The sequence below is a fragment of the Salvelinus fontinalis genome, chromosome 25, assembly GCF_029448725.1.
Source record: "Salvelinus fontinalis isolate EN_2023a chromosome 25, ASM2944872v1, whole genome shotgun sequence".
Classification (NCBI taxonomy): domain Eukaryota; kingdom Metazoa; phylum Chordata; class Actinopteri; order Salmoniformes; family Salmonidae; genus Salvelinus; species Salvelinus fontinalis.
In genome coordinates this window covers 24,074,050-24,089,476 of record NC_074689.1, presented here as the reverse complement: position 1 = coordinate 24,089,476, position 15,427 = coordinate 24,074,050, and the positions used below count along the sequence as shown (strand labels likewise).

At 44.0% G+C, this 15,427-nt stretch overlaps 1 protein-coding gene across 1 annotated transcript in view; it reads left to right on the top strand.

The window, feature by feature from the left end:
* Positions 1 to 14,318, top strand: part of LOC129823005 (reversion-inducing cysteine-rich protein with Kazal motifs-like) — a 106,714-nt gene extending 92,396 nt beyond the window's left edge. The window contains exons 17-21 of the mRNA XM_055881658.1: positions 3,960 to 4,155; positions 7,230 to 7,440; positions 8,461 to 8,534; positions 10,530 to 10,685; positions 13,697 to 14,318. Coding sequence (XP_055737633.1) covers positions 3,960 to 4,155; positions 7,230 to 7,440; positions 8,461 to 8,534; positions 10,530 to 10,685; positions 13,697 to 13,924 — 865 coding nt within the window. The 3' untranslated portion in view covers positions 13,925 to 14,318. The remainder of the gene's footprint in view (positions 1 to 3,959; positions 4,156 to 7,229; positions 7,441 to 8,460; positions 8,535 to 10,529; positions 10,686 to 13,696) is intronic.
* The last annotated feature ends 1,109 nt before the right edge of the window (positions 14,319 to 15,427 follow it).

Below are 15,427 nucleotides of genomic sequence, written 5' to 3'. Positions count from 1 at the left end.
GGTGTGCCAGGCTGTGGTTGCCAGCGGTAACTGCCACAAGGCACAACGGTATGGGCTGTGCTGTTGTAACCCTCCTATCTGGAATCGCCTTGAGCTCCCAGAGCCCTGAGGTTCCCGACTCTTCCCCAGGCTGCATCATCAATCTAACATCACTCCAAACAACACCAAACACAGCGCTGGTCGGTCATTACCTCACTTCTGACCCTCAGGGGGGCAAACATACAGCCCAGGGGTCATTTTCTGCCCCCCTACAGCCCCCATTTCTCTGTGCTGTAACAGAAACAGAGACCTTAACCTGTCTAGGATGAGGGTGCCGCTAGCGGCACTCCCCCCCCACCCCCACTGAAAAACCAGTGCCGCGAAATTCAAAAAAAATATTCTTTTTAAATATTTAACTTTCACACATTAAAGTCCAATACAGCTAATGAAAGACACAGATCTTGTGAATCCAGCCAACATGTCCGATTTTTAAAATGTTTTACAGGGAAGACACAATATGTAAAGATGTACATCTATTACCTAAAAACACATTAGCATAATCCACCATCTTTTATTTGTCCACCAACACCAGTAGCTATCACCAATTCGGCTAAACTAAGATATTTATAGCCCCTAACCAAGAAAAAAACTCATCAGATGACAGTCTGATAACATATTTATGGTATGGGATAGGTTTTGTTAGAAAAAAGTGCATATTTCAGGTAGATGGCATAGGTTACAATTGCACCCACCGTCACAAATGGACTAGAAAAACTGCATAGAGCAACGTTAAAAAACTACATAGAGCAATTTACCTACTTACTAATCATCAAACATTTCGTAAAAATACACAGCATACACTAATCGAAAGACACAGATCCTGTGAATACAGACAATATTTCAGATTTTCTAAGTGTCTTACAGCGAAAACACAATAAATCGTTATATTAGCATAGCACATTGCACATAGCAGCCCAGCATTGATTCTAGCCAAAGTGAGCGATAACGTCAACATCGCCAAAATATTAGACTGATCTACTCTTATACATAAATACTCATAAACGTGACTAAAAAATATAGGGTGGACAGGGATTGATAGACAATTTAATTCTTAATACAATCGCGGAATTACATTTTTTAAATTATCCTTACTTTTCAATACAGTTTGCGCCAAGCGAAGCTACGTCAAAAAACATGGCGTCCTAAGCCACTAACATTTTTCGACAGAAACACGATTTATCATAATAAAAATGTCCTACTTTGAGCTGTTCTTCCATCAGTATCTTGGGCAAAGGATCCTTTCTTGGGTCTAATCGCCTTTTGGTGGAAAGCTGTCCTCTTGCCATGTGGAAATGCCAACTGCGTTCGGGATGAACTGGAAGCGTGCCCAGCAATTCACAGCGTTTCAGAAATAAATGTCCCAAAATCGCACTAAACGGATATAAATTGCTATAAAACGCTTTAAATTAACTACCTTATGATGTTTTTAACTCCCATAACGAGTAGAAACATGACCAGAGTAATATTACTCCCTCCACTAATGCTTGGAACAAGTGCGGGTCGATGTCCTCCAGGCGCATTACGCAGCAAGAAAAGAGTTCCTAGCTACAGGGTTTTTTAATTTGTAGTGCCTGTGAACGCGCAATCGACCCCATTCAAATCGTCATCACGTAAAGGCATCCAGGGGAAGACGTAAGCAGTGTCCGTATACTCATAGCAATAACTGCGGCCTTTTAACTGACTCCAGATCAGGGGCCAAAATTTCTGAAATCTGACTCCATGTCAGGGAAATTGCTGTAGAATGACTTCTGTTCCACTTAGAGACAAAATTTCAACTCCTATAGAAACTATAGACTGTTTTCTATCCAATAATAATAATAATATGCATATTGTACGATCAAGAATTTTGTGGGAAGCCGTTTAAAAAATTACACGATTAGCATAAATAGTGACAACAGCGCCCCCATCCTCAACAGGTTAAGGAATGGGGCTCTGTGCTATTTGTCTTAATCTGTGTCACACGGTTCACTAGCTCGTCAGTGGACCCCAAGCGCACAATTTGATCTGGGCGGCAGATGGTTAGAGCGTTGGACTAGTAACCGAAAGGTTGCAAGATCAAATCTCTGAGCTGACGAGTTAAAAATCTGTCGTTCTGCCCTTGAACATTGCAGTTAACCCAATGTTCCTAAGCCGTCATTGAAAATAAGAATTTGTTCTTAACTGACTTGCCCTAGTTAAATAAAAAATATAAAAATTGTTTCTTGGGATACACTCCCTAACCAGACATTGTTAAGACACACTCCCTAACCACACATTGTTAAGACACACTCCATAACCAGACATTGTTGGGACACACTCCCTAACCAGACATTGTTAGGACACACTCCCTAACCAGACATTATTAAGACACACTCCCTAACCAGACATTGTTAAGACACTCCATAACCAGACATTGATGGGACACACTCCCTAACCAGACATTGTTAAGACACACTCCCTAACCAGACATTGATGGGACACACTCCCTAACCATACATTGTTAGGACACACTCCCTAACCAGACATTGTTAGGACACACTCCCTAACCAGACATTGTTAAGACACACTCCCTAACCAGACATTGTTAAGACACACTCCCTAACCAGACATTGTTGGGACACACTCCCTAACCAGACATTGTTAAGACACACTCCCTAACCACAAATTGTTAAGACACACTCCATAACCAGACATTGTTAAGACACACTCCCTAACCAGACATTGTTAAGACACACTCCATAACCAGACATTGTTAAGACACACTCCCTAACCAGACATTGTTAAGACACACTCCCTAACCAGACATTGTTAAGACACACTCCCTAACCAGACATTGTTAAGACACACTCCCTAACCAGACATTGTTAAGATACACTCCCTAACCAGACATTGTTAAGACACACTCCCTAACCAGACATTGTTAAGACACACTCCCTAACCAGACATTGTTAAGACACACTCCCTAACCAGACATTGTTGGGACACACTCCCTAACCAGACATTGTTGGGACACACTCCCTAACCAGACATTGTTAAGACACACTCCCTAACCAGACATTGTTAAGACACACTCCCTAACCAGACATTGTTGGGACACACTCCCTAACCAGACATTGTTAAGACACACTCCCTAACCATACATTGTTAGGACACACTCCCTAACCAGACATTGTTAGGACACACTCCCTAACCAGACATTGTTAAGACACACTCCCTAACCACACATTGTTAAGACACACTCCATAACCACACATTGTTAAGACACACTCCCTAACCACAAATTGTTAAGACACACTCCCTAACCAGACATTGTTAAGACACACTCCCTAACCAGACATTGTTAAGACACACTCCCTAACCAGACATTGTTGGGACACACTCCCTAACCACACATTGTTAAGACACACTCCATAACCAGACATTGTTAAGACACACTCCCTAACCAGACATTGTTCAGACACACTCCCTAACCAGACATTGTTAAGACACACTCCCTAACCACACATTAAGACACACTCCCTAACCAGACAGTGTTAAGACACACTCCCTAACCAGACATTGTTAAGACACACTCCCTAACCAGACATTGTTAAGACACACTCCCTAACCAGACAGTGTCAAGACACACTCCCTAACCAGATGGCTCATTGGTAACTCCTATTATCAGAGTCTCTAAAGTAACCCGTTGATGTCATCCTATCATCAGAGCCTCTATAGTAGCCCGTTGATGTCTGCAGTGAGAATAATACACAGTCGGGTACACTACTTTACAGTCATTCAGTGCTCAAATCAATGCAAAGGTTCCACGCTACATTGAAAGAATAGTCTTGTACACTGATGGAAGTCATAGGTGAAATGCGTCCATGTTTGTTTAAAAAAAAGTAATTAAAACAATGACATAAATTAACCCCTTTTCCTCTCGTCTTCCCATTGGTCCACAGGTGTATCGCCAACCGTAGAGTGTGCCTTACAGACATGGCTGACTACCCCTGTCCTCAGTTTGAGTGTGTGGGTCGCCCCTCAGGTTGTGACAAGAGCCACATGGACCCAGCATGCGACACAGACAACATGGAACATCCCAACCTCTGTCAGCTCCTCCTGATGAGCAAGACCTTGGCCTATATGGGCCACTGTCAGGTACAATTTGACATTCATGTCAGTTATACTTTTAGCCAAAGCAATGATCTGAAGTAGAACATGCTTCTATCATTCAGTCTCAATGTCTCTGCTTCCATAACATCCACACCATCATTCCCTAAATTGACTGAATATGTTGACAGCGTTTAAGGGTTTTTTGGGGCATTTCAATAGATACAATTCATCAGCCATTTGAGAAGCAGCCTGAAACTAAACCAACGGTACTGGAGACGGGTGACCAATATTTAGTCAATCACACAGAGATCACCCTGTTTTTAGAGCCTCAGAAAAGCTTTTCTCTGTTTGTGTTTCGTGAACGCTTAAATTAAGAACCTGTTGAGATCTGTCAGAGGCATGATAACACGTCCCAGCTGTTAGCAATACACACACACACACACACACACACACACACACACACACACACACACACACACACACACACACACACACACACACACACACACACACACACACACACACACACACACACACACACACACACACACACATTACACATTACATATTTCAATACCATACCATTGTTGTTTTGTTTCTAGTTTCCAGTTTCACTTTGTATTTAAAAGGATGTGGAACTCAATTCACGCTGCGCCTTGGTTCGCTCATTTCCAAGATCGTGACATATATACAGGGGGTACCGGTACCGAGTCAGTGTGTGGGGGTACAGGCTAGTTGAGGTAATTTGTACATGTAGGTAGGGGTAAAGTGACTATGCATAGATAATAAACAGCGAGTAGCAGCAGTGTAAAAACCAAGGGGGGATGGCTTGGGTTTAGAAGCTGTTAAGGAGCCTTTTGGTCCCAGACTTGGCGCTCTGGTATTACTTGCAGTGCGGTAGCAGAGAGAACAGTCTATGACTTGGGTGACTGGAGTCTTTGACAATTTTTTGGGCCTTCCCTCTGTAGCGCCTTACGGTCAGATGCCGAGCAGTTGCCATAACAGGCGCTGATGCACCCAGGCAGGATGCTCTCGATGGTGCAGCTGTAGAACTTTTTGAGAATCTGGGGACCCATGCCAAATCCTTTCAGTCTCCTGAAGGGGAAAAGGTGTTGTCGTGACCTCTTCACAACTGTCTTGGTGTGTTTGGACCATAATAGTTTGTTGGTGATCTGGACACCAAGGAACTTGAAACTCTAGACCCGCTCCACTTCAGCCCCGTCGATGTGAATGGGGTCATGTCCGTCCCTCCTTTTCCTGGAGTCCACGATCAGGTCCTTTGTCTTGCTCACATTGAGGGAGAGGTTGTTGTCCTGGCACCACACGGCCAGGTCTCTGACCTCCTCCCTATAGGCTGTCACATTGTTCTCTGTGATCAGGCCTACCACTGTTGTGTTGACAGCAAACTTAATGGTGGAGTTGGAGTCGTGTTTGGCCACGCAGTTGTGAGTGAACAGGGAACACCAGTGAGGGGCCCCTGTGTTGAGGATCAGCTGTGTAGATGTGTTGTTACCTACCCTTACCACCTGGGGGCAGCCCGTCAGGAAGTACAGGATCCAGTTGCAGAGTGAGGTTTTTAGTCCCAGGGTCCTTAGCTTATTGATGAGCTTTGATGGCACTATGGTGTTGAACGCCGAGCTGTAGTCAATGAACAGCATTCTCACATAGGTGTTCCTTTTATCCAGGTGGGAAAAGGCATTGTGGACAATCCCCTATAGTGTTGTCTAATAAACTCATATGTTGCATTCAGGTTCTTAGTCTTTCCACATATGCATCTCCTGTTTAGGACTGTGTATGTATATGATACACCCAAAATGCCCCATGTTTGTGTGTGTTGAGAGACTCTGCAGTGGTTGAATTAGAGTGGTTTGTTAGTGATTAGGACCTGGCGGGATCATGTTTCTCCTTGCGGGAGGTCGCAGCGTCGGCCTGATGGCGTCTCACCTCAGTAACTCTCAGCATTGTCTCAGTGGAACAGGCCGGATCGGGTTTTACAGTTGAAGTCGAAAGTCATTTAAACTTGTTTTTCAACCACTCCACAAATTTCTTGTTAACAAACTATAGTTTTGGCAAGTTAGTTAGGACATCTACTTTGTGCACGAAACAAGTAATTTTTCTAGCAACTGTTTACAGACAGATTATTTCACTAATAATTCACTGTATCACAATTCCAGTGGTTCAGAAGTTTACATACACTAAGTTGACTGTGCCTTTAAACAGCTTGGAAAATTCCAGAAAATTATGTCATGGCTTTAGAAGCTTCTGATAGGCTAATTGACATCATTTGAGTCAATTGGAGGTGTACCTGTGGATGTATTTCAAGGCCTACATTCAAACTCAGTGCCTCTTTGCTTGACATCATGGGAAAATCAAAAGAAATCAGCCAAGAATGTGATGAAAGAAATAAAAGCTGAAATAAAGAAGTCTCTCTAGTATTATTCTGACATTTCACATTCTTAAAATAAAGTGGTGATCCTAACTGACCTAAGACAGGGAATTTTTACTAGGATTAAATGTTGTGAATTGTGAAAAACAGAGTTTAAATATATTTGTGAAAGTAAAAATTGTACCACTGCGTCCTTGGCAGATGTGAATGATTCATCTGGATGTGAGTGATTCATCTGGATGTGAATGATTCATCTGGATGTGAATGATTCATCTGGATGTGAGCGATTCATCTGGATGTGAGCGATTCATCTGGACGTGAGTGATTCGTCTGGATGTGAGTGATTCGTCTGGATGTGAATGATTCATCTGGATGTGAGTGATTCATCTGTATGTGAGTGATTCATCTGGATGTGAATGATTCGTCTGGATGTGAATGATTCGTCTGGATGTGAATGATTCGTCTGGATGTGAGTGATTCATCTGGATGTGAGTGATTCATCTGGATGTGAGTGATTCATCCGGATGTGAGTGATTCATCTGGATGTGAATGATTCGTCTGGATGTGAGCGATTCATCTGGATGTGAGTGATTCATCTGGATGTGAGTGATTCATCTGGATGTGAGCGATTCATCTGGATGTGAGTGATTCATCTGGATGTGAATGATTCATCTGGATGTGAATGATTCATCTGGATGTGAGTGATTTATTATTATATGTGTGTTCTATGCAGGATGCCTGTAAAAGGGCGCGGCCCGTGTGCGGCCACAATGGCGAAACGTACAACACGGTGTGCGAGGCCTACTCGGACCGCGTTGCCGTGGACTACCAGGGGCGGTGCCATGCCGTGGGGGCGGTGGCAGAGTTTGCCTCTGACTCAGGCTGTGACATGATCCCCTGTCCCGCCCTCTCCACCCCGGGCTGCATCCCTGTCACACCACCCGGTCAGTACAATAGAGACAGAAATTATATCATATATCATGTTCTATTAATGCTGTGGTCAGTACACTCAGTGGCTGTGGAACCCTGACCTGTTCACCGGACGTGCTACCTGTCCCAGACCTGCTGTTTTCAACTCTCTAGAGACAGCAGGAGCGGTAGAGTTACTCTTAATGATCGGCTATGAAAAGCCAACTGACATTTTACTCCTGAGGTGCTGACCTGTTGCACCCTTGACAACCACTGTGATTATTATTATTTGACCCTGCTGGTCATCTATGAACATCTTGGCCATGTTCTGTTATAATCTCCACCCGGCACAGCCAGAAGAGAACTGGCCACCCCGCATAGCCTGGTTCCTCTAGGTTTCTTCCTAGGTTTTGGCCTTTCTAGTGAGTTTTTCCTTGCCACCGTGCTTCTACACCTGCATTGCTTGCTGTTTGGGGTTTTAGGCTGAGTTTCTGTACAGCACTTTGTGACATCAGCTGATGTAAGAAGGGCTTTATAAATACATTTGATTGATTGAACCACATTCACTTTGTCATATACACTCAGTTGCCAGTTTATTAGGTACACCACCCTGTTCATGAAAATGGTTCGCTCCTACAGACGGTGAGTCACATGGCCGTGGCTTGCTATATAAAGCAGGCAGACAGGCATCGAGCCATTCAGTTACTGTGACTAACCAACTTTCAATGTGGTATGATCATTGGTGCCATCCTGCCTGGTGTCAACGATACAGGTGAGTGGAGTTGGAGTAATGATGAGGGGAATGTTGTCCTGGCACACGTTAGGTCCCTTGATACCAATTGAGCAACGTTTCCATCCCACAAATAATTCAGGCTGTTCTGGAGGCAAAGGGGGGTCCGACAGTACTAGATGGGTGTACCTAATAAACTGGCCACTGAGTGTAAATCTCTGTTATACTTAGGATTTTTCTACATGGGAACACAAATCAGATTCAGATATTGTTATGATTGATACCTATCCTCTGACCCCTGACCTCTTGGTGCTCCACCTATCAGGCGCCTGCTGTCCTCTGTGCGCGGGCATGCTGCAGATCCTGTGGAACAAGGAGCAAATGAAAGTCTTCGCTAAGGTCAGAACCGTCTGCCATGCGCCTCAACTATCAGTGTGTGGGCCTGGGGCTTTGTTCCATTTCAGAAAAGTTGTCCCCTTCCCTCTCACTCCTTTATGGATCGGTCTACATCACAACAGTAGCTTCACCAAGTTCAGTATGCTGTGTGCAGGTTTAGATTCCACTAATAAAGGGCGTACGATCGTGTGTGTTAGATCAGGGCAGGAGCAAAAGCCTGCACACCAAGTTGTTGAATAGCTCTCCAGGAGAGGGATTGGCCACCCCTGGGGCACAGGCTGTTGGTTTTGAACTGTAGTGACGCAAGACGACCACTAGAGGGAGGCATAGATTTAAAATACCTCGCATCAACATCACATGCCTCCTTCTGGGATACTTAGCAAGTTTGAAATGACTAGGTCGGAAGCAGCTTAAAGAGCCCAGAAATGCTTCGTATACATGCTAATAACAGCTTATAAGAAATGGTTCGTATTCATGCTAATAACAGCTTATAGGAAATACTTTGTATACATGCTAATAACAGCTAATAAGAAATGCTTCGTATACAGGCTAATAACAGCTTATAAGAAATGCTTCGTATACAGGCTAATAACAGCTAATAAGAAATGCCATTCAAAGCAGATTCATTATAAACGTGAGCTAGGGCTATTAGTCGCTAATCTCCAACACAATTATCTCATCAACGTTAGGTCTAGACCAGAAACCTGCTAATTCCAAACAAATGACCTTTGGAAATGCTGTCACGCTGAAATGCAGTCACGCTGAAATGCAGTGACGCTGAAATGCAGTGACGCTGAAATGCAGTGACGCTGAAATGCAGTGACGCTGAAATGCTGTCGTGCTGAAATGATGTCACGCTGAAATGATGTCGCGCTGAAATGATGTCGCGCTGAAATGATGTCGCGCTGAAATGATGTCGCGCTGAAATGCAGTGACGCTGAAATGATGTCACGCTGAAATGCTGTCACGCTGAAATGCTGTCACGCTGAAATGTTGTCACGCTGAAATGCAGTCGCGCTGAAATGATGTCGCGCTGAAATGATGCCACGCTGAAATGCTGTCACGCTGAAATGTTGTCACGCTGAAATGCAGTGACGCTGAAATGCAGTGACGCTGAAATGCAGTGACGCTGAAATGTTGTCACGCTGAAATGCAGTGACGCTGAAATGCTGTCACGCTGAAATGCAGTGACGCTGAAATGCAGTGACGCTGAAATGCAGTGACGCTGAAATGCTGTCACGCTGAAATGCAGTGACGCTGAAATGATGTCGCGCTGAAATGATGTCGCGCTGAAATGATGTCGCGCTGAAATGATGTCGTGCTGAAATGCTGTCGCGCTGAAATGATGTCGCGCTGAAATGATGTCACGCTGAAATGATGTCACGCTGAAATGATGTCGCGCTGAAATGATGTCACGCTGAAATGATGTCACGCTGAAATGATGTCGCGCTGAAATGATGTCGCGCTGAAATGATGTCGCGCTGAAATGCTGTCGCGCTGAAATGATGTCGCGCTGAAATGCTGTCGCGCTGAAATGATGTCGCGCTGAAATGATGTCGCGCTGAAATGCTGTCACGCTGAAATGCTGTCACCCTGAAATGCTGTCACGCTGAAATGCTGTCACGCTGAAATGCTGTCACGCTGAAATGCTGTCACGCTGAAATGCTGTCACGCTGAAATGTTGTCACGCTGAAATGATGTAGTGCTGATTAGGGCGTAGACAACGACTCGCTCTGACCAGCCATGGAAATACACAGTGTAGATTGCCAACCTACCCTTCATTCCCTGACAGTAAGCACTGTAAAACATTAATTACACTTTCAACTACTGTTCACAGACGCATTTAATATTTGTTATTAAATCGGGATGAAAACAATTTACTCACCACATAGAGCGCCAATAAACCTGTTTTCAGTTCAGTTTTCTTCAGTCTGCAGTGAATTGAATCTCAAACTCTGTATGGCTCTGGTTCTCTGTCTTGCTGGTTTGGTGTGTCAGTTGAACAGGAAGCAGCCAGTGACGGTCCATGACATCTTGAGGATCCTGCGTCTCCACATCTCCGTGCCGCAGTGTGACATCTTCGGTTACCTGAGCATCGACTCAGAGATCGTCATCCTCATCGTCCCCGTGGACCAGCAGCCAACCCCGCTGCAGGTAAAAACACATACACAGAAACTGAGTTCACACACTGGCTACACACTATCACACACTGGCTACACACTATCACACACTGGCTACACACTATCACACACTGGCTACACACTATCACACACTGGCTACACACTATCACACACTGGCTACGCACCATCACACACTGGCTTCACACTATCACACACTGGCTTCACACTATCACACACTGGCTACACACTATCACACACTGGCTACACACTATCACACTGGCTACGCACCATCACACACTGGCTTCACACTATCACACACTGGCTTCACACTATCACACACTGGCTTCACACTATCACACACTGGCTACACACTATCACACACTGGCTACACACTATCACACTGGCTACACACTATCACACTGGCTACACACTATCACACACTGGCTACACACTGGGTATGTAACCGATGTGAAATGGCTAGCTAGTTAGCACTCTCTTTCTGTCTCTCTCTCTCTTTCTGTGTCTCTCTCTTTCTGTCTCTCTGTCTCTCTCTCTCTGTCTCTCTCTCTCTCTCTCTCTCTCTCTCTTTCTTTCTCTCTTTCTCTCTCTTTCTTTCTCTCTTTCTCTCTTTCTCTGTCTCTGTCTCACAGAGACCTGTCAACTGACATTAATTCCCATTTATCTGTGTGCCAAGGCCATGGCCCTGTTCTGTTTTGATTCCAGGTTGATCGGATGATGACCTGGAACCTAATCAGCGTAGCATACAGTACACGTTAGGGCCAAATCATCCCATCATGGTGCACCACCAGCATATTCTCCCCCCTACCCCCCACGCCTGTCTATAAACGCAGTTGATTACACAGTGATTACAGTAGAAAAGAGGAGGCATTTGTTAACAAGCTGAGCAGTCACACAGAGGATGCCCAGTGTTTACAGACAGGGTATATCCACTAATATATATATATATATATATGAAAGCGTTGGGCATTCGTGAACAGGCCCCAGGTGGGTCTTTACACAGGAGACGTGGGGGGAACGTTCTGGAAGGGTCTTTTCTTTGGAGCCACACCCGACCACGCTGGTCACGTCAATTCCCGAGCCCCACCCGATATCCGACATCAGGAGCGATTTTTCTCGGCAACCCGACCCACACTGTCACGATCGCGTTGACATGAACGAGAGGACCAAGGCGCAACATGACTTGAATACATCTTCTTTAATTTATAACGACGAAGATGATCACCAAACACTTATACAACACTAACAAAACAACAAACGATCGTGAAACTTCAAACGCAAGTGCACACACAAACTACTTACGTCGACATATACATATACATAAACAGCTAAAGCCTATGGCAGCCTTAAATATGGCTCCCAATTAGAGACAACCGAAATCAGCTGTCTCTAATTGAGAACCCATTCCGGCCACCATAGACTTTCCTAGACAACTACACCCAACATAGACACAGCTAGACACATACACTCAACACAAAACCATAAACTACAACCAACACCCCCTCTACCATATATATACCCCAAAATACACACATACCCCATGTCACACCCTGACCTAACTAAAATAATAAATAAAACAAATAATACTAAGGCCAGGGCGTGACACACAGGCTTAGAATTGTTCCGTTCCGTGACTCGGCAAATAAGATTCATTTATTTAATAGTTTTTTTTGGACTCCAGAATAGTAGGCTATTATTCCCTTCCCTGCATGAATTCAATTGTCTACATGTCTATTCAACATTTGAATAAAAGGAAACCATGCCGTGAATTACATAGCCTTCTAATTATCCCTCTTACCTAATGAAAGCATATAGCGACATTCAATATTGTTTAGATAATCAAATTGAAACTTAAATAAACAATTCCCAGAATGGAATACATTGATTTAGCCTAGGTTTCTCTCATTATTACCAGCTCACCAGTTTTAACCTGCGGATGGTCTAAATGAACGAAAGCCTGAAATAACATCATAATGAACTGGTAATAAACTGAAATGGCCTATCGTAAACAAATACCTACTTGCACTTTGTTGCAGGCTGTGTGTCCATCTACCAGGTTGTTGGCCTTGTCCACAATCCTTCCAAACCAAACCGGGGATTTCACCTGTTTCCACAACCAGGGTGGCCTATTCCCCTTCTTTTATTTCTCCATTAGCCATTTTCACATGAGCTATACTAGCCAGGGAAAGTAGGCTTGGCAGTGTATTCTCACTTGGGGGGGGGGGGGGGGGGGGTGAACTACAAGCCGATCTGCGGGTTTGAAATAATGTTTTCATTCCACCCGCCAGTGGGTTTGTTTATTCCGGATCAACAGCAGGGAAAGTGGGTATCCAACCCGATGCAGGACTCTAGTCTCAGGCGGTGACTCCTAGGAAATAGTGAACTGTTATTTCGAACACTACCATCTCCAGTTTTTCTCTCGAAAAAAAGAGATTTCATTGAGATAGAACTAACCTGGATAAACAAAAGGTAAAACAAAGATTTTCTCATGACACCAGAGACTTAGATGATGAACGAGAGACCCAAACCTCCGTCTCGCTGAGAGACTAATCTAACTCCTCTCAGAATCTCTTTCACTCCACTGGGACTAATAATCAGACTTTTCATCTCTGCCACCAGTTCTGTCGCATCGAGTGTGAAACTCCCAATTAAGTTGTTTTTCATACCCTTTTATTGATATCTCTGCAAAAAACAGCCCTGAGCGCTAACGATCGATGGAAACCGGGAAATGAAGGTTATGGCCGGCCTCCCGTCATTCTCTCTAGGAGCTATTAGTCAAGAATGTGACTCACTGTCGGTAACTTTTAGGTGGTTCAATTAGGAACGTTTATTCCACAAATAAAGAGCCTGGTTTGTTACGTTATAACAAAATAACACGTTTGGATCTGCTATTTCAGAAGGGAATTAAGACACACAAAAAACTATGCGTAACATCATACATGTATATGCGTGTGCGTGTGTGTGTGTGTGTGTGTGTGCGTGTGTGTGTGCGTGTGCGTGTGAATGTGTGTGTGTATCACGTCTCAGATTGAAGCCTGCAGCATGGAGGCGGAGAAGATCGACTCACTCATCAACTACGGCAGCCCCACCCTGGTCTCCCACGTGCCCCTGTCTGCCTTCCTCACCTCCGACGTCTCCATCTCCACCATCAGGTCCACGGGATACCTCAGCTCCTCGCCCTCCTCCCTGCCCATCTTCCTCTGCCTTGCCTTGGGCCTCGTCCTCATTCTAGCCCCAGGCATAGCCGAGGCCTAGCTAGACCCCGGTAGCCAGCCAGGCTCTGGTGGCACGAAGCCGGGTCTGTTGTGGACTATTCTAAGGGACTCTCTCCCAGGTCATTGCATGACATGAAGCATCATCCTGTAAAAGCTTTGACAATCAATCCTATTAACTCTACTGCACAAGCGTCAATCATAGACGAGAAGCTATGAGATTCATCTTGTTCCAATGACAGAGGAGCTTTGGTTCCACAGAACTCTCTATATATATCGTGACAGGGAAGATTAGTTTTTTATCACACAGTGTTTTGTATCCAGTAGCTCTCTCCTCCTCTAAAGCTGTGGAGGTGTGTGTGTGTGTGTGTGTGTGTGTGTGTGTGTGTGTGTGTGTGTGTGTGTGTGTGTGTGTGTGTGTGTGTGTGTGTGTGTGTGTGTGTGTGTGCAGAACACAACCCCCCCCCCCCCCCCGTCCTCCTTACCTTTTCCCTCGCCAACTTCTCCTCCCCTCTCCTCCCCCCCTTCTCCCCCCATCCAGGTTTTGCATTTGTACTATTGTAAATAGAGGAGTTGGGAGTTGCAGACTGAGACATTCTGAACGTCAAACAGGTGGAAGAAAAGCATCCCCCCGCTCTATAAGCTGAAAACACACAAAAAGGGATTCCCATTGTTCCTTTAGTGTAGATAAGATATATATTAAAAAAATAACAGGAACAATAGCCATGTTTTTAATGAAAATGACAATCATCACTTTTCCCAGCACTTGGGTAAAACAAATGTGGGACAATATGCCTTGTATATAGTTCCTATAGAAAGCAAATGCAATAACTCTGTAATGTTGATAAGAATTATTCTGGAAAATATTCTATATTTGATATCGCATAAGGCATGGATTGAAACGTGATTCACTATGTGCCTATTTTTTAATGATATTTTATGTTATATTCTTGCATGATGACAATTTTTTTTTAAATCCAGAATATATTGTATTATGTTTGTCCTGTCCATTTGATTTGATGTTGTTTCTATGCCTACGCAACAGGAAGTGTCCCCGTCGTTCTACAGTATTATCGTGCTAGGCAGCTTTGAAGCACATTTCTTTTTGTCCAAGGGTCTTTGTAGTATTACACCTGTTTGTCTCTAAGAGTTTTTCTTTTTTTTTCAATTAAGTTTTTTTGTTGTGTGTTATTTTTGTGATATCAAATGTGTTCATATTGCCAATGTTTAGAAAGAGTAGAGGTGTAGGCACTTACGCAATACTTTAATCATCACTCTATTGCATAATTTTCTCGGGCGGAGATGCCAGTACTTGCAATGTGTGTGTGTGTGTAAAATGCCAACAGATTGCATATTTTATGGAATATAAAATCCTCCAATCAAACAGACGGTTGCTTTTTGTTGTACATTTCATCATAACTCCTTAGGAATAATGTTTTTTTTCTTCAGATTTCACAGGGAAGTCGAGTACTATATAAAATATTACCAGAAATATTGTATCAATCTAATCAATATGATTTTGCTCGAATGAATTTGAACTGAAAGG